The 18,372-nt window shown below is 39.7% G+C and overlaps 1 protein-coding gene across 10 annotated transcripts in view; it reads left to right on the forward strand.

Moving 5' to 3' along the window:
• The window catches only part of PARD3 (par-3 family cell polarity regulator), a 669,864-nt gene that overhangs the window by 461,624 nt on the left and 189,868 nt on the right, over positions 1–18,372 (forward strand). For all 10 annotated transcript variants that reach the window (XM_058297689.2, XM_071215434.1, XM_058297690.2 and 7 more), the window contains one exon: positions 11,819–12,050. In XM_058297689.2, coding sequence (XP_058153672.1) covers positions 11,819–12,050 — 232 coding nt within the window. The remainder of the gene's footprint in view (positions 1–11,818; positions 12,051–18,372) is intronic.

The raw sequence follows: 18,372 nt of genomic DNA on the forward strand, positions 1-18,372 counted from the left end.
ATCTAAGCCCATCGTCAAGCCCCTAATTCTGGATAAGTCACGTTCACTGGCCTGGGGGTTAGACTTGAACATGTATTTGGGGGAGGGGATGAGGATAGGGGGTTGGACACAACTCAACCCCTAATACCCATTCACTTCCCTACCTAAAAACTGCCTGCTAAGCTCTCTCACTTTTTGTAAACTGAGGAAGGAAGAGCCCACCATGTCTGCCTTACTCCCTCCTGTGTCACCAGCACTGGCACAGGACTTGGCAAATCACAGGACTCACGGATGTTTGTTAAATGGTTACGTGGGCAAGCGAAGGCACACATACCACCAGTGTGTGCTTGTTTGTGTGTGTGTGTGACAGAGAGACCAAGAGATTTTCGGGATGCATGACCTGATGGAGTGGCATTTTTATTATACCGGAACTTCCTTGCCCTACACCTTCTGTCCCTCAGCAAACTGTATATGTTTGCTTCTCTTTTTTTTTTTAATTTTTTAAAGATTTATTTATTCCCCTCCCCTTCCCCCTCACCCCTGTCCCGGTTGTCTGTTCTCTGTGTCTATTTGCTGCGTCTTTCTTCTTTATCCGCTTCTGTTGTCAGCGTGTTTGCTTCTCTTAAGGAAGGGGAAAAAAAGTCCGTGGAGGGTGGCGTCACCGCTGGGGGTCGTGAGAGGGGACCTCCACGTGTGGCTAGAGCCGGAAGGCTCCCTCATGCCGCCACAACGTGGGAAGTGCGGCTGGCCGGTGAGCTGGCCCTTCGGTTTCCTGAACAGCCGTGCCCTTCTGAGCCCCACGTGAAGCCGTGGACGCCGTCCTCTCCCGCGTCCTCCCGCGTCAGGCGTCCTGCTGGGGCCTGGGCCGGGCGCCTCTGCCGCGGCGGCCCTTCCTCACAGGCCGGCGGCGGGACTCAGTCACCTCCCGAGGCAGGCCGGGCGCCGCCTCTCCTCTGAATGCTGCTCTGAAAGGAGACCGCTGTCGGCGGGACGGCCTGCGAGTCTCACAGGACAGGCCGGGCCGAGCGCGGGCTGCCGCCGAGGAGCTTCCCGCGCCGGAAGTCGGAAGTCGAGGGCAGAGTTCCTTGTACCCTCTCATCTCTCGTTTCCCGTCCCACGTAGCACTTTTCCTCTTGACAGATGAGACGGACTCAGGCAGGGGCACAGTTTTATCCTTGCTTTTGTCGAGGGGATGGAGCCCTTCACCAGGGGCTTGTTTTCTGAGCAGGCCTGCCTCTTCCCAGCAGGGGCGGCGGCGGGACAGCCGTGGGGCCGCGGGACTGGGGAGGGATCTGGGATCTGTCATCTCCTGGAACACATACGTTCCTCCTGTGGAGATGGCAGAAGCCAGCGTTTTTGTCTCGCGTTCCGTCCATCTGGCCTCTCCGCGTTGTGTGTGTGTGTCTGGATCAAGCTGGAGCTTTGTACTCTGGGACCCATTATCTCCCAGGCAGTACCTGTGCCTGACAGGTCGGGGCGTTTACAATCTGCTGCCTCTTCTATGCAGATTAAGTGCCCTGCCTGGCTCGCAGCGAGCAGCTTCCGCGTCCCCCGTAATAAATCAGTTTTGTTTGCTTCCCAGGAAATGCACACCACAGCGTTGCTTTGTTTTCTTTTTGAAAAGTGTATAATCCCCTAATTCCCCAATTAAAAGTTGCCAACAATTGCAGGCCTTACCGTCAATTTAGTAATCGCTTTTTGTTGGGGTCAGGGAAGCGAAACACAGCAAAACCAAATACTGTCCTATTACTTGAGCATATTGATTTTAAGATTTAGCCAATTTAGAATTTTAAATGTGAAAAAATATATTTTCCTTGAAATCATGGAGATACTACTTTTGAGTAGCTTACCTGCTTTCTTATACAGCTTTCTTCTATAGGAGAAAAGAAAAAAAAACATTGTTCTAAAATATACCTAAATCAGGCTAGCAGTATAAGATTTGAAGAAACTAATTTGACTTTATTAAATCAGCTCATATGAGCGCCTCCAAGGGAATTATTATTTTGTTTTATTAGCATAAAATAGCATATTACATTTCATAACCCATGTTTTCTTTTCTTAGCACTCTGTACACTTTCAGCTACTATTCATCACAGCTATGTGAGCATAAATAATTCTTACTAAGCAAACCAGATCTATTCTTATCTTTGGCAAAAGTCATTACATTATAGCAAATCTACTGTGAAGGAATTCAGGATCTGGGTTTCAAAGGCAAAATACTTTGTAAAAGAATTCCTGTATTGTCATTCTTTTTTAATGGATAATTGGATATTATTTGTCTATAAAACTATTAGTTCTGAAATGAATAAGAATAACCTTTCCTATTATTTTATGCCAATTTTTATACAAAAGAGTCACATGCAGTTTAAACAAAGGAATTTTGTATAATTTTTAGGAAGTTTCTGAATACAATGTGGATGTGTGCAAGTGAAATAGCTAATCTAGTCCTTTTTTTTCCTAATTTAGAAGTGACTTAAGCTAAAATTTCAATGAAAAGTCTTATCTGAAGTGTTTGAAATATTGAATCCTCATTTCTAGCCATTTTTTTAGATGAGGGAAAAGTTTTTAAATAGTTGATTAAGATCATAGATCTTTTAGGCACTGAATCTTAGAATGCTTATCTTCTGATTCTCAGTTATATGATTTGTCTAGAATATTAAACTCTGAAATTATAAGACCATTATACTAAATCTACTTTGAAGTATTCAAGGAGTTATGGCAACTAAAATCTGACATTTAGGCTCTAGTTCCTGAGGGGTCTGGGGGTGGTGCAGCCCAGGGGTACACCAGCACTTGAGAAGTGTGCTAAGGGCCACTTTAGGCAAAAGCACATGTTACCATGGGAACAGAGGGTGGGGTGCCTTCAGTCTGTGCGGAATCTGGGTGGAGTGGGAAGGAGAGGGAGGGAGGCTTTTCAGGGTGGTCTTGCTTGAATTGAGTCCTGTTCACTAAGTGGTCTTAAGCTGGGTGCAGAGGGGATGGGTGGAGCAAGGAGTGATCATTTCTTATAGCAAGGACTGCCATGATTCTGTTTGGTTCATGTGAATGGTGTAAAGGAGAGTGCAGTGAGGAGGAGTGAGGTTTAAGGTATAGGCAGAGGGAAGCAGATGTGGCCCGAGCGACTGGGCTCCCGCCTACTACATGGGAGGTCTGTCATTCAGTTCCTGGTGCCTCCTACAGAAGACAGCGAGCTGGTGCAATGAGCAGGCGTGGCAAGCTGACACAACAGGATGACACAACAAGAAACACAAGCAGAAAAACATGATGAGAGATATAAGAAAGTGGAGAACAGAGGTGGCTCAAGCGATTAGGTACCTCCCTCCCAGATCAGAGGTCCCGGGTTTGTTTCCCAGCGCCTCCTAAAGAAACAAAGAAAACAAACAGACACAGCAAGTATACAACAAGGGGGTAGGGAGAGATGAATAAATAAAATGAATCTTAAAAAAAAAAAAAAAAGATGTAGCCAGAGACCAGATCTCAGACAACCATATTTTAATTATTTGCCTTTTATACTAAGGATGTTAAGGAGCGTTTGATGAATTTCAAGTAAAAGAGCTGATTGTTGGGATCATAGAGTAGAGCATGGGTTGCCATGGATGGGTGGTAAGTAGCAGTGTTGGTGGCAGGAAGATCAGTTCTATGAAAGTAATGCAGTAATTCAGATAAATAATGTTGCTTGGCAATGCCAATGAAAAGAAGGAAATTGCGTTTACTTGCTTAGCACCTCACACATAAAGATGGATGATTAAGATGTGATTTCTCTCATTAGCACTAACAGGCTCAGAAACTTGGAATCATCCTCTCACTTTGTAACCATTCCATTACCATGTTTTCTTGGATTTCCCCATGAAATCTCATAACTTTGACACTTCTTTCCAATCTAGCCCAAATCCTCATTATCTAATATCTGAAGTCATTGTTAGACTCTCTTGCCTGGTCCTCCCATCTCTAGATTTGTGCAAAAGTCTCTGTAATCACATGCCTATCCTCACAGTTCCTTGAGCCTCCATGTTCACTCTTGCCCAGAATGTGTACTCTCCACAAATGATATTTTCTTACTGTCCCCTAACTTTTCTCCTTGCCTCCAATCTGTGAGCATTAGACTGTCATCTTCCTTCTTGAAATTTTCTCCAAGCAAATCTGGTGGTTTTCTTTTTACTTTCTAAAGCCCTGATTATAAAAAAATGTTCTGAGACTTTTAGTCTAAAGCATTTTTTTAAAAATCACAAATAAAATTTTGGGATCCCCCAGTTTAGATTGTATGACTTGGTGGTTAGGAACACTGGCAATTGGGGGGGCAGACATCTCAAAAATAGCAAAATCGGTACAGCATTGCTAGCCATTCGGTTTTTCATCACGTGCATATATTTTGTTGTTTTGTTGTTCAGTTAAAGGGGTCCAAACAGTGGCATGAAATGTCTTTCCTTGACACAATAAGTAATATTTTTTATGTTATTAAAACATACATTGGGTCACCAAGCTCTGACTATGGTTAAGATAAAATATTTAGTGGCCACTCGAACAGTAGGGTTTTGAGTGCTACCATTTTGATTATGTAACTAGTCCATTCAGCAAAATGGTTGAAAGGAAAGCCTTCATCTTTACTATACATTTTCCCCAGTGGACAGAAAATAACATTCATTATGGACCATCATGTGAAGGTAAAAATCAATTGGATGTCAAAAGCAAATTTGCAACAGTTCAGAAAATTAAAGGGGATGCCCTCATTGTGTTATTCTACGCATTCTCTTGGGAACTGAGGTATAATGGAGTTGGCATTTTGTCACTATCCCCAGAAGTACTGTACCCCCCTACTTTGGGGGGATGGACTAAGGAAAATCTTAGAATGTAAAGTAAAAGTAAAGAATGGTTTGTGATAATAAGTCTTAAATTCTTTGGAAAAATGATCCCTCTACCCAACCCTGCCCTTTACATAAATTGAGAGTTGTGTGTGTATGTTTAATGAAATAAATACACTTTAAGAGTAGTATGTCTTAGGAATTATCTATTTCATCTTTCCTCCAGATGCTGAAATCTCTAATATCACTGATAATTGATCACCTGGCTTCTTCATATTTTTTTTTCTTTTTTCTCTGTCTTACTTTCAGTTCTTCTTCATCACTTTATTATTCCCATCCCATATTTTAGTATAAAACCTTCTTTAGTCTTCTTGTTTCAGCCGGCTTTGTATGTCTGTTTTTTTTCATGTTCAGAAAAAGCTAAATTTTTTCTTTGCCAAGAGCTCCTCATTCTAATGCTAGAAGTCAGAGTCCAGAAAGGCAGATCCTGTTATTTGACACCATCTGTATCACTAGCTGTTCTTTTCCTACATCTTTCATCCTTTCCCAAAGACAAAATATTCAATTAACATAAAAAGCAAAAATAATATTTATGTCCTCGAAGTTCTGGATTTCTGCTCTGAACTTTGCAGTGCCTGTAAATCCAGCCCTCGTTTACTTCTGTTACCTTGTTTCTTTCTTAACATTTATCAATATCCATGGGTAGTGTGATCAGTGGAGTTCCTAAGTGTGAAATTTTCCATTATTAATGCCTTGGGAAGTCATTTTTAAGTTTTGTTCTAAGGAGATAGTTTATAAAGATGGACTGAGTCAACCTATGGAGAATTTTTATATTCTATCCTTTGAATCTTTAATAATAGAATCTTGTGTTTCTATTTTTAGGTATTCCTAATACCAAGGGTAGTTCTTTATAAATAGTGAGCAATGTTGTAATTTTTCATATGATTGGTTATTTGTTCAGTCCCTTGGTCATTCAGTCAACAAATATCCCTTTTGCTTTCGTTTCCCAGCTGCCAAAACAAGCACTGTACAATGGGTTGGCTCAACAACAGGGATTGATGGGCTCACAGTTTCAGAGGCTAGAAAGCTGGCTTCCTCCTGGGGTCCACATCTTCTGGCTGGCCCCCAAGCTTAGGGTTACTTGGCTTTTCCATCCCATGGCGGTGTTCATGGCACCACCTTCTCCTTTCTCCTCTTGTTCCATTGGCTCTCATGCTTCCGGCTGCTCCCCTTGGCTTCTCTCTCCACCTGGCTTTCCCTGTACTCATAAAGGAGTCCAGGAATCCAGAATAAAGCCCAGCCTGATTCAGTGGGGCCACACCTTAACTGGGGCAACATCCTAAAGAGCTCTTGTTACACCCACCAAATGCTCATCAAGACCAAGAACAAGTTCACACCAGAGGGTACACTTCAATCCACCACACCTTCTTTGGGCCTTGCCCTTAGAGGAGAGTACTCGTGGAATGATTGTGTGATCTATGTATCTTTAAAATAAATAAATAAATAAAATAATTTTTTAAAAAAACCAACAAAAAAGTAATATTATGTTTAGTTTTGTATTTCTGTTTTTAAACTGATTAAACTAGCCATTTACACATAGTAACAAGTCTGAACAAATCCGTTTAAGCGTAGCAAAGTTGTCAGTGCTGCCTAAAATGGCATTTAGCTACAAAATCCTACACACGTGATCGATAGTGCGAAAGATTTATTTGATACCTGCTCTAAAGTTTGATTTATACAATGTACCTGTTAGGATGCTCCCAGCTGCATTTAATAAAAATCCAACTCAAGCCATGAGGAAATACATTGTCTCGCATAGCTGAATTCCAGATTGGACAGCTCCACACTTTGTTGTTTCCACAGCCTAGTGTGCCATCAAAGACCCATCACCTTCCTGCCCCTTCTGCCCACGTCAGCTTATCGAGAAGCTAATTCCAGTGCTCAGAGGCCTTTTACCCTCTTGCTCGTGTCCAGCAGCAGGGAGCAGCCCAGCTCTCCGAGTCTGATTGGGCCATTCTTGGTCTAATAACCTTGGATTTACAAGTTCACAGGGGCATGGCAGCAAGAGGTTAGTTTAGAATTAATCATGAATTTACATGCTAGAGGTAGACTGCATTCCTGAACAAAATCAAAATCCTATTAGGAAAAAGAAAGGGAGAAATGTTTTTTGGATAAGCAGCCCACAGGGATCATTACTCACCATACCAGCAGCAGCATCCCTTCCCCATGAGGGGAAAAACTAGAGCCTTATGACCATGTGCTTAGAGTCACCTTCTTACAATAAAATGTTGACGACTGTAGATAGACGTGAGCATTTATTTATGGCAAAAGCCAAAGAACTTTTAGCTTTAATTGAAACCCAGTCATTTTCTCCCTAATCACCAACACATAAGTGCCCAATCTTTTCTAAACTTCTTGGTGACCCAGACCTAACGTGATACCTTGTAGAACTGAGTAGCTTAATTTGTATCCTGGACTAGAATTTTAATTGCGCTACATTTGCATCTGTTGAAAACATGGTAATTAGGTATATCTTAATTGCAGAATGACTGTGCTGCATTAAAGAGAAATAGGCAGCTCCACACTATACCTTCTTAAGAAAAAGAAACTTGAAAATATCTGTCCTTATAGGTAATCATCTGGGAAAGTAGTTGGTAGTTCAGAGCATATAGCAGGTTAAACAAGCAGAAATGTTTGTGAAAAATATTTCCATTTGTTTGGAAGAAGGTGATCATCTTTCTTTGTCCAGGCTATATACAAAAGGAAAGCAAATAATCTGTAAAGATGAGCAAAATTAAAGGGGAAAAAGTCAAAATGTATAAAGCATTTTAAATAGTAAATTATCAAAATGTCAGTTTATGATTAGTTATTATATTGTAATTTACTGTATAAGCACAATAGAGTGAGTCATTCATTCCAGATATACTGCTAGTACTTTTCTTACTTGAAAAATAGTTTGTGTGAATATTTTTCCTGTATTTTTGCTTTAAGGGAATAAAACTATTTTATGTACCTTATTAAAAAGCTAGTATTAAATATACAGAGATTGGTTTTATGGCTTAAAAAAATCCCACTAGTATATCAGTGACCTTGAATAAAATATATTTAAAATTAAGTAGCCAATTTATTTAAGCATTAAAAAATTGTACTGTTTCTGCATAGGTGAAGAGTAAAGCAAAAGAGTTTTATTTTTCTCTTGAATAATTTTAGTTTGAAGTATATATAATGTAATGCTCTAAAAGAACAACTTATGTTTGTTACATATGAAGCCACATATTGCTAAATATTTTTAATTAGTTGGCATTCAAAGGAATTAGTTAGATCAGTACACCCCCAAAAGAGTTTCTGTGATAATTTATTATCTAAATTAGAATGTTCAGAATAAGCATAAAGAATTCTCAGATGTGCAAGTATCATTTTAAGCAGTCCACTTGCTCAAGCAGGAAACCGAGCTAGTAGTTTTGATTTTATAAAATGAGATTACAAAACCCAGAGTTAATAAATGATTTAATACTAGCTGTTTCACCCAATTTAGAAAATAAGTTGTATTACATTCACCAGAAAATGATTGTGAATATGAAAAGAATTGGCAACAAATATGACTTCAGTGTATAGTTACTTGTGCAGGCACTGCCTTTATTCTGTTACGAGCCAAGAGCCAACATATGCCCCTTGTCCTTCTGCCAAAACGAGTAGGCAGAAAACTAGCAGAATCGCTACTGATACTTCCATTCATGATTTATGATAATGGTGACTGTGGAAGACTAAGTCATTTACATTTATGGGACTCGTTTTTTGTTTATGGTTTCAGACATTGTAGAGGCTCGTGAAATCCATTCAATGACACAAATAGCACTGACAATAACAGCAGAAAAACAGACCAGAAACTGATTCTACCTAAACCAAGTACAGGGGGCATTCCTCATATTACTAGAGTTGGCTCATGGCTAGTCTTTTGAGGCTTTATTAGAAGAAGAGGAGAGTAGGCATTGTTCTGAAGCTGGTTGGATGGTGGCATATCTAGAGATTACATATGAGCTTGTTTGGTTGGGATGAAAGTCATGGACCAAGTTATACCAGTAATCTTTCACTTAAACAGTCACTTATGAACAGCTGCTCTCTGCGCAGCAGTGTGACTCAGCCCTCATTTTAGGCATTCAGAGTATGAGGAGATAGGCATGTAATTATGTTGTATAAGAAGTGCAATAATAAAAGTATGTACAAAGAACTGTGGAAACAGGGAAAAGGAGCTTCCCATGCGGGGTTGTGGAGAGACCAGTGGACCCTGGATTTTGTAGCTCCAGGAAACTTTTGAGAATTGTGTTACAATGATCTGGTCGATTATCTCAAAGCTGAAGCCACACCCGAAGATTTGATGCTGTGGTTTGCAATCAGATAAGACCTAGCTATGATCAAGGGAACTGGACAAAATGCTATAACCCTGCTTTAGCTCTATTTAAATTCTTTTTGGGAGCTCTTATTTGAAAAGACTACACCCAGTTCATAAGCCATTGAACTATTTGGACAGGATATGCTTTTCCTGCTCTGTGTAAACCACAAAAAATTACAGACTTAACTGAGCATTTATTTATGAGACTATGGATTTTCACCAGCAAAACTCATGTGAAAGTTGCAACTGGTTTCCTCTAACTAGCCAGCACAATTCCTATTTATATATTTACCATTGATTGGGGGGGGGGCGGGAGGCAAAAGTTTTAAAGGCCACTATGTTCTTTGGGGGAATAGTGGGTGAGTGACTCACAATTAGATATCCCAGCCTGGAGAGAGGCAAACCTTTCAAATCTTTTGGTTGCTCGGCAGTCCTAAAGTCGGTATGCACATTGCATCTTGCTTCTTGTGTAGTTTCATCAATATGAGCATTAAATGACCACACAGGTTGACAGTAAGTTTCTGAAATGCAGTGCTGGCTGCTGGAATTATCTTCTGGGCAGATTGTATAGTGACTGGATGATAGATTACCCATATGCATGCTGTGTGAAGCATGGAATTGAGCAATCACTAACAGAGTCGATCAAAGAAACACCTGAAGGTCTTGCTGAAGTGCAACACTATAATAACATAAATAGTGGAAAGAGTACCAGACCTTTCTGAGTTTCGTTTCCTCAACAGTAAAAGGAAGAAGCTGGACTCTGTGATCTCCAAAGTACCTTCCAGACTTAGTTGCTCTGTTGTTTTTATTAATACTCTTTGGCTATAGCTAGGTGTCTTAGTTTGCCAGAGCTGCTATGACAAATACCACACAATGGGTTGACTGAAACAAGGAGTTTATTGGCTTACCGTTTACTGCCAAGAAGTCCAAAATCAAGTTATCGGGAAGGCTTGCTTTCTTCCCGAAGACTGTAGCCTTCTGGTGCTGGCTACCAGCAATCGTTGGGGGTCCCTGGCTGGTATTTCTGTGTCCTGTCACATGGTGATGTCCTCTCCTTTCTGGCTTTTGTGACTTCCAGGTCCTCTAGTAATAAACCTCACAGTAATCTGGATTAAGACCCACTCTCATTCAGTGCTCCACACCTTATCTAAAAGGAATGTCTTCCAGAGGTCCTGGTGACAATGGGTTCACAGCTACAGGACTGAGAATTGCAATTAAGGATGCCTAAATTGGGCTACATAAGTCAGTCTACCATTGTAGGCACCACCTATTGGGATTAGAGTTGTGCTGGCTCATGTTTTTAACCGCACATGCCAAGCAAAAAAATTCGGCGCCTTTTTTTGTATTACGCTCAATGGTAGGCATTTTTAAACTGTATTACTTGGCTATTTTTAAACTGTATTACTTTGTAATAATTTTACCCCTTGTGAGGGTTTAAAAACAAAAATAAAATATAAAAATTGTTTTAACTTGTCTTAATGTACTCTTGATATTATATGTATTGCTAACTTGAGTAGTCCCTTGCTAGTAGAGAGGCAAGAATGAATTTCTTTTGAAGATATATTAACTTGATTTGGAGTTCTGTTCTTTATGAAAGATTTGGAAGACACTTAACTGTTCTATTTGGCTCTGCGTTAGAAGATACTAAAAAGTTACTAAAAAACACTAAACCAGTTTTTATTTGTTGAAGCCCAAAGAAAAATTACCTCAGGAGTCAAGGGATAACCTAAAGCCCCAATAATTCTTACTATATTTGGAAAAGGCAACCTTGGACCACAAATCTTAGAAAAGATTTCTGAGATTGGGTGTTTTACATGAATATATGCTCCTTCTTTAAAATAGAAATTCTGACCATTCTTTTCATATGTGGACATCTACTATAATTACTTGTCTTCTTTCCTATAAAAAGTCTGTGGAATTGAAGTGCTCATTTTCACCTCACCCCTGCTCAGCTGCCAGCTTGTAGATAAACATGCAAAGTTATTTAGGATTAGAACCTGAAGTAGTTTTTGCTCGTAATGTTGGCATTATATAATGACATTATGAGGAAAAGTGACAAAGGCTGTGAAGATCTGTGATAGCTGCACATCAAAAGGCCAGTGTTCCATGGCAGAAGGCACAAAATGGATGTATCTAGAAGCCTGAGGAAAGGAGTCCTTCTGCTGACCTTGGCATGCTTACTAGCGAATGGATTAGTTAGCAAAATAAGGAGGGGTGGGAGTAGTTCCATGATTTCCTTTCCCAGAAGAAAGGAACTGCTTTGGAAGGGGTTGTTGTCTGTCTTTTCCTCTTGCAAGCACAGTACATGGGAACCTTCTGTACAATTCCTTGAGTCCTCAGGCAGCTGCACTGTGCAATGAGGCCTTGCTGGCTTTCCCAGCAATAAACCACATTGCAGCGAGTAAATTGCCTTCCAGCCTGGGAGCTGCTGCTTTTTACCATTGACATATCATCTTCACACATGAATACCCCTGTGCATGTTTTTAGTCCTCCACATCACATATCTGCTCTAATTCTACTCAAAATGAACAGCAGTGGAGTCCACACTAGGAAAATATGGGAAAGCAGAATCCTTACGTATATTTTAGAATCCTTATTTTTGGTGTTGTGGTTCACTGTATTGTCTTTATTTTATTTTTTTCCTTCAAAGTGGAAGAAGACACAGAAGAAAGTTCAAGATCAGGAAGAGAGTCTGTATCCACAGCCAGTGACCAGCCATCTCACTCTCTGGAGAGACAAATGAATGGAAACCAAGAGAAAGGCGATAAGACTGATAGGAAAAAAGACAAAACTGGAAAAGAGAAGAAGAAAGAGCGAGAGAAAGAAAAGGATAAAATGAAAGCCAAGAAGGGAATGCTGAAGGGCTTGGGAGACATGTTCAGGTAAGTCCCTTTACCAACCTGAATCAGAGCAACCAGAAACGTGTGAGTGGGAGGTTCATAAAAGGCGCTCAACACAGAGGTCGGAAAACAACATTGCTTTGAGGTCAACCAAAATATTTGTGTATTTTCCAGTCTTTAGCTGCTGCATTTTTGCTTCCTTAAAGCTTTCACCTTAGTTATCTCAGGCCATTTTAGCAGCCTTAAAGATGAGGTCTTGCCAGCATGGAAATAACAGCTAAGAAAAAGGAGGGACATGTCTGGGTCTTACTATGCGTAAAAGTAAAAGCCCCACGGAGACAAAGGACTATTAAAGCTTGTGCTTGTGAACAATGGTTCATTATTTAAATTTAACATAGAGCTTGAGTCCATGGCAGCATTTAAAGCTTCATTAATAACAAGTCTAATAAAAAACGTTACAAATCGAGCTTCAATTAAGCTGTGTTGATTAATTTAATACTTATTACTTTAGTCTGTAAAGATTTCATTAAACGTAGTGTCTGACTGTTTCTTGACAGTTGTTTTTGTGTCCCTAAATTATACTCCAGGATTACTTAGCATATCATTTTTTACAAATCATTGCAAAACAATAAAAGTGACAAGTTGTTCAGAAGTTGCACTGAAACTCTCCCATAAATGTTCATCTAAGGTGATTTATAATATTCATACATTTGATGTTAAATATAAAACTTGCTCAATTGTTCCATAAATTCACCTCCTAAACATATCAGGTTGATGGTTTAAAATTGAAAACATACAGCACAGCCACTTGACTCTTCAAAAAGTCGTTATCCTGTATTATGAATCCCTTCCTTTAAAATTTTTTTTTAATTGCAAAATGTGAACAAGAGTTTTTATTTTCATCGAATTTCTTGATTTATAATCCTGGATTGCCCTCAATAACTCAGGGAGTTACAGATAAGTCAGGTCTGGAAAGTATAAGAATTGCAACCTTGCCTGCAGGCCACACAACACAACAGATGTGTTCTCTACATGCCTGGTTAAGTAAACTACATGTGAGATGCAAACTAATGGGAAATAGCTAACACAAAGCCCAGCCTATTAGTAAGTCATGCTATCTGTAATTTAAATAGGATTGGATTTCAGTCTTGCATGCTTCAGAACATTTTTATTTTCATAGTTTTGCCTTAGAGTTTTTCTTGTTTGTAAACTGCTGCTTCTGAATACACTTCAGTCAGATAATCTTTCTTCATTATATTCCGCGTCCAGGAACATTTGCAGGATGAAATTGCTCCAACTGCCCCTTTATTTCAGTTTCTGTGTTAACCAGGGAGCTTTTCATTGCATATAGACGTACCGGCAGCTCATAAACTGGTGCCTACATAATGTACAGAAATAAGGCTGCTGCCTATCAATTAAAATGGAAGAAATTTGTAATACTCTTCTTTAAATTAGAGAATAAGTGGTAAGGGGAAAACCTCCTCCTGAGACTTACACATGAAACTTTGAGCACCAACTCTTTCCGCTGGCTCTCCTGAAGTCCTATTAAAAGGTGAAGACTTGTTCGTTTCATTCATTGGATAACAGTTATCTGATAGATACAATACTTTGTTCTTGTCATAGAATCATAGAATGAACTTCCAGCATCCTAGAATTAAATTGATTGTAAATTACCTTTTTTTTTCCTGCAATGAGCAACTCCCAAAGCATAGAGATCTCATGATAACTATTTGGGGCCAGAGGAGTAGAAAGTGTGGGGGAAACATAGATTGCTTCACAGGAACGAGAAGAGCATGCCAGCATCACCCCTTGTGTGCTAAAAGTCCTGTACAGCACTAGAAGATGTTTTCCCTAGATCTGTATCTCTAGAATGTACTTATAACCTATAGTGAAAGTGACCTTTATGATAAAGCTTTAAAGGCCTGCCTATGCTTGAAAATTGGCTTCTGTGTTCAGGTGTAGGGCTGAAGGGTTCCTTCTAAAGGTGAAGCTAATATTCCTCCAGGGTTTAAGAGCTGCTATTAAGAAAATCATGGGGAAACATGCTTTTCCCATACATGGCATCGGTGGTTTGTTAGAATCAACGCACATTGGCTTATGAGGGTTGATTGATATAGTTTGAGAAATTTTATGAAGAGGTTGTTAAACACAGACATTTTAAAAACCATATTTATTTTAAATTCACAGGTAATTAAGACTGAAAACCCACCACTTCCTATTTATTTTACTGTCTTTCACTACTATCTCGGCTTTGAGGTCATTTCCACCTATTATTTTTGCACAGTGGAAATGCTATAGGCTGGGGTGCCAAGTTGGCATTTGTGCCATTGGGCTGGTAGCTTCAAATCAGCCCTGGTGAGAATATTCACACTGTGGAAATCTCTGAATTCCACAGAACAGCTTTTTTTCCCAGGAGCTGGTTTTTAAACATATACCAACACAACAATGGATAGAATTATAAGTCTTTAAGTCCACCAAATACTGCTCCTTGAAAATGAGTCAAGAATAATCTATTAAGCATAAAGGCTGCTTTTTTTTTTATTGAATGTTGGCTCTTAATCCTTCCTTCATAGCGTTATTTTATGTCATTAGTACTTGAGATTCTCTTAAAGTTTTGTGAGATTTTTCAAAACATTTTTTAATGACCTTCCATACCTTCTGGATCTGATTATTTGGGACTAATATACCCTCAGGTTGATTCTTTTTAGTTTTTATTATTATTATTATTATTTAACAACATAAGATGAATGTGGTAAAATTTCAAAATTAGTCCCTTCCTTCCACTTTGTTCTTTTAAGGATATGATTGCACTAGCAGTGTTGCTCTTAAATAGCTTACCTGGACTGTGTATATGCATATACGTTTCTTAGTAGTTGTAAAGAGTTCAGTATGGCTGTTTGGGGTAGGCAGGGAGCACAAAGCAAGTGTGCATAGGTCTATGTTAGGTTTTCCTTTCTGCTTTATGTTTCAGATAACAAAAAGAAAAAGCGAAGGCTAGGAGGCATTACTATTGGGAGTCTAGCTTTCCAAATAAATATAACAGCATTTGAATTTTTTCTCTTTAGTCTGCTTGAGGAAGTAATATTTGCCTTCAAAAATCAGGCTCTCCAACCACCTTCCCCCTCCACCTTCCCCTTTGTAGTCTGTGATTTTTGGTTAAATCCAATGAAGACCAAATAGGCAGACCAAATTTTAAAAACTGTACCAGAAGATATGAAGATACGTCGTGTAGGGTCTTTTTTTCCCCTCTCTTTATTATTTTTTTAAATGTTATATTAAAAATATATGAGGTCCCCATATACCCCCCACCCCCCTCACCCCACTCCTCCCACATCAACGGCCTCTTTTATCATCATGGGGCATTCGTTGCATTTGGTGAATACATTTTGGAGCACTGCTGCACCACATGGATAATGCTTTACATTGATGGGCATGTACAGGGGACATGGATTTCTATTTCACACGTTGAGTGGTAGTCACAGAAATGATTTAATTATTGATAAACAGTTCTAGGAAGGAATATTTTGGGTCATGTGAATCACTCTTCTATTTATAAATTATGGAGTTCCCCAAGTGCAAAAGCTGCCTTAATGCAAGTTTTAATTCACAAATTTAAATCTGTAAGGATTCACGTAACAAATGTAAACTGTTTCATGTTTGTATTCATTTCTCCTTGTATAAACCACATCTTTTGCTCATAAGGCACTCCAATTGCTTTAATTAAAAATGACTTTGTATCTAAGAAAGCTGAGTGTGCTTACAAAACAGGTAAAAATGACTTATTAATGTAATCATTCCGTGTACAAAACACAGAACAGAGGGAGAGGCTGAAATTTTGAGTCTTTGTGTATGTTTGACTGTCTAACACATGGCTATGGAAATTAAATACCATACAGTATTGCTGAGAATTCTGCAGTTATTTGAAATTATTGCTATAGAGGGAATTAGGTATGTACTCTAGAAGGAGGGAGATCTGTTGGTTAATATTTTAAATGTGTTCGTTTCTAAAAGAAAGCAACAGCATTCTTAAGCAACATGTTCTTGGCTTAGTTACCATCTCCAAATTGAGATAGCTAACAAGATAATAAAATACTGCATTTAGGAAAATACTCTGAGTATTTTAAAATTAACGTCCTCACTTTTTTTCAACCCCAGAGTAAGTGTAATTTGATATCACTTTGCCTGCAAATTGGAGTTGTTATCGTCTGAATGTCCTAGAATTATCTCTAAAACTTAAGATCCTTAGAAGTGACCTTTTCATGCACTTCTCCGATTTATTTCCTGCCATTGTCCATACATGCTAGGCAAGTGCCTGTTGCTGTGGAGAGCTAAAGCCAAAGTAATGTTGCAATATTTCCATTAAAATTGAATCCTCCAATTACGTTTAAAATGATTACCTGGGTCCCTGCAGCATTGTTTTATTCAGTTCTACAAGAGGAAATAGATAATTTAGTTTGGAACCTTGTATGGTTGAAATCAGATACACTGCTATCTCTTCCTTTTTAGAATATAATAGTTTTCAGAACACACTGAACATGATCAGATTTTAAAACTTAATGTTTGCAGGTTTGAATTACACGTCTTAAACTATGAGTAGGCTTTTGAGAGTGTAGCAAACGCAAATTATTGTTGCTTTCCTGACTTGTACTTACTAACCGTGTGTCTGTACCGTGTTTCTCATTTAGCCTTCCCAAACTGAAGTCTGAGAAGAGATGAACAACAAACCAGATTCAAAAAGTCTTGAGCAGCACATATTGCACAGTTGTTTTTTTAAAGCAAACAATAAATTTACTTTTAATGAATTCTTAGTGGCTGTTGACGAATTTTGTTTACGACATCAGCAGATTTGATGGTTTAGTAATTTCCATATTAATCAATTTGGAACTTTTTGATCTTGATTTCAAGCTCGGGAGTTTAAATAACTGCTGGAAAAGGCAGAGGCAGTGTTTTCTTTTTCCTATCATTTTCATGGTGGAAAACCGTAGTTCTAGCTGCTGGCGTATTCAGAAGTCATCAGCACACATCAGTTGGATGCGAGCATCAGTGCTTCACTACCAGTTTGGTGGTGGTGTATCAGGTGGCGTTGGGGGTTGGGGGGCAGACAGACGGAGGGGTGTGGGCCGGGCTGGTCACCCACCAGGGACGAAATGCAGTGGTGACAGAGGTTGATAATCAGGTAGGCTAATTCACAAGGAATTTCGCAGCAAGTGCTAGTTTTGATTTCCTTTGTGGATTATGGAGTGTGCACAGAAAATGAGAACTCCAGGATGGATGAGCCAACAAGTTCCTTCTTCCAGTGTGAAAAAGTAGAGATTCTTTGGCAAATGGTTATCCCAGAGTTTGCTGAGACCACGCAGAATTACAACGCATGCTCTCCTAGACGTGTTGGAAAGGGTCTACCTGGCTGGGGGCTGTAATCCCAGTTGGGACTGCTGGGGCACATGGGTCTCAGCCTGCCCTTGCTGAAGAACGAGGGCTTCTGCCTTGTAGGAAGCCCGAATCCACAGTCTCCCCGGTCCTCCTTGCCCCTTAGGATGGCAGACCCTGATGGTAATGAGTTAGCGCTGGTTCCCAAGAATGTTAGAATTGCATCCTAATTGAAACTAAATGTGAAGATGAAAAGGGAAACCATGTAATCAAGGGTCTCCTGGAATTGGGTTGAATGCCTGGGAGGAGGACTGAACTCTGTTCTGACTTGGGAGCAGCGTGCAGGCCCCACCCCCGCCCCACCCAGCCTGCCAACCTGACTGCATTTAATTGTTGATATCAGAAATAGCAGGTTTTTTATTTGGGTCTAATTGCCATGTGGATTAATGCAACCAACTTTCTCATTGGTAATATTACGTGGCATCTTATGTGATCTGTCAGCGAATTGGGCGATGCAGTTCAAACAAGCAAGAGGAACGCTTTGCTTATCCAAGTGAAACAGCAGCAGGACCATGGGATTGCAAAGAAGACCCGAAAAGAGATTCTGTGTCACTTTTTTTTTTTCTGTTTTGTCCCTGGGACAGAACATAGTTCTGTTCTAGAAGTGTGCCTATTGCGAGGTTCTCTTAGAGTAAGTCCTGCATTTGTAAACTCAAAAGACTTATTGTATGCTTCTTTTAATTTGAATTGAAACAGAGGTTCCTGTTTTTGACACAGAAAAGTATGTGTCAGACTGACCTGCTCACAAAGATAAGTCTCCCGTAGCTGATATCATATTCTCCAAGTATTCTTTTCCTTGTTAGCAGTTTTAAGGAGAGGACCCCTGACATCTACCGCACCAAAGCTGACTGCAAAGGAAGCAGAGGAGGCACAAGGCTTGACGGCTGCGCCTCTCAGACCTTTCCTGACGTGCTTTAACGTTTTCTTTTCCACAGAC

Source organism: Dasypus novemcinctus, chromosome 5, assembly GCF_030445035.2.
Source record: "Dasypus novemcinctus isolate mDasNov1 chromosome 5, mDasNov1.1.hap2, whole genome shotgun sequence".
Taxonomy (NCBI): domain Eukaryota; kingdom Metazoa; phylum Chordata; class Mammalia; order Cingulata; family Dasypodidae; genus Dasypus; species Dasypus novemcinctus.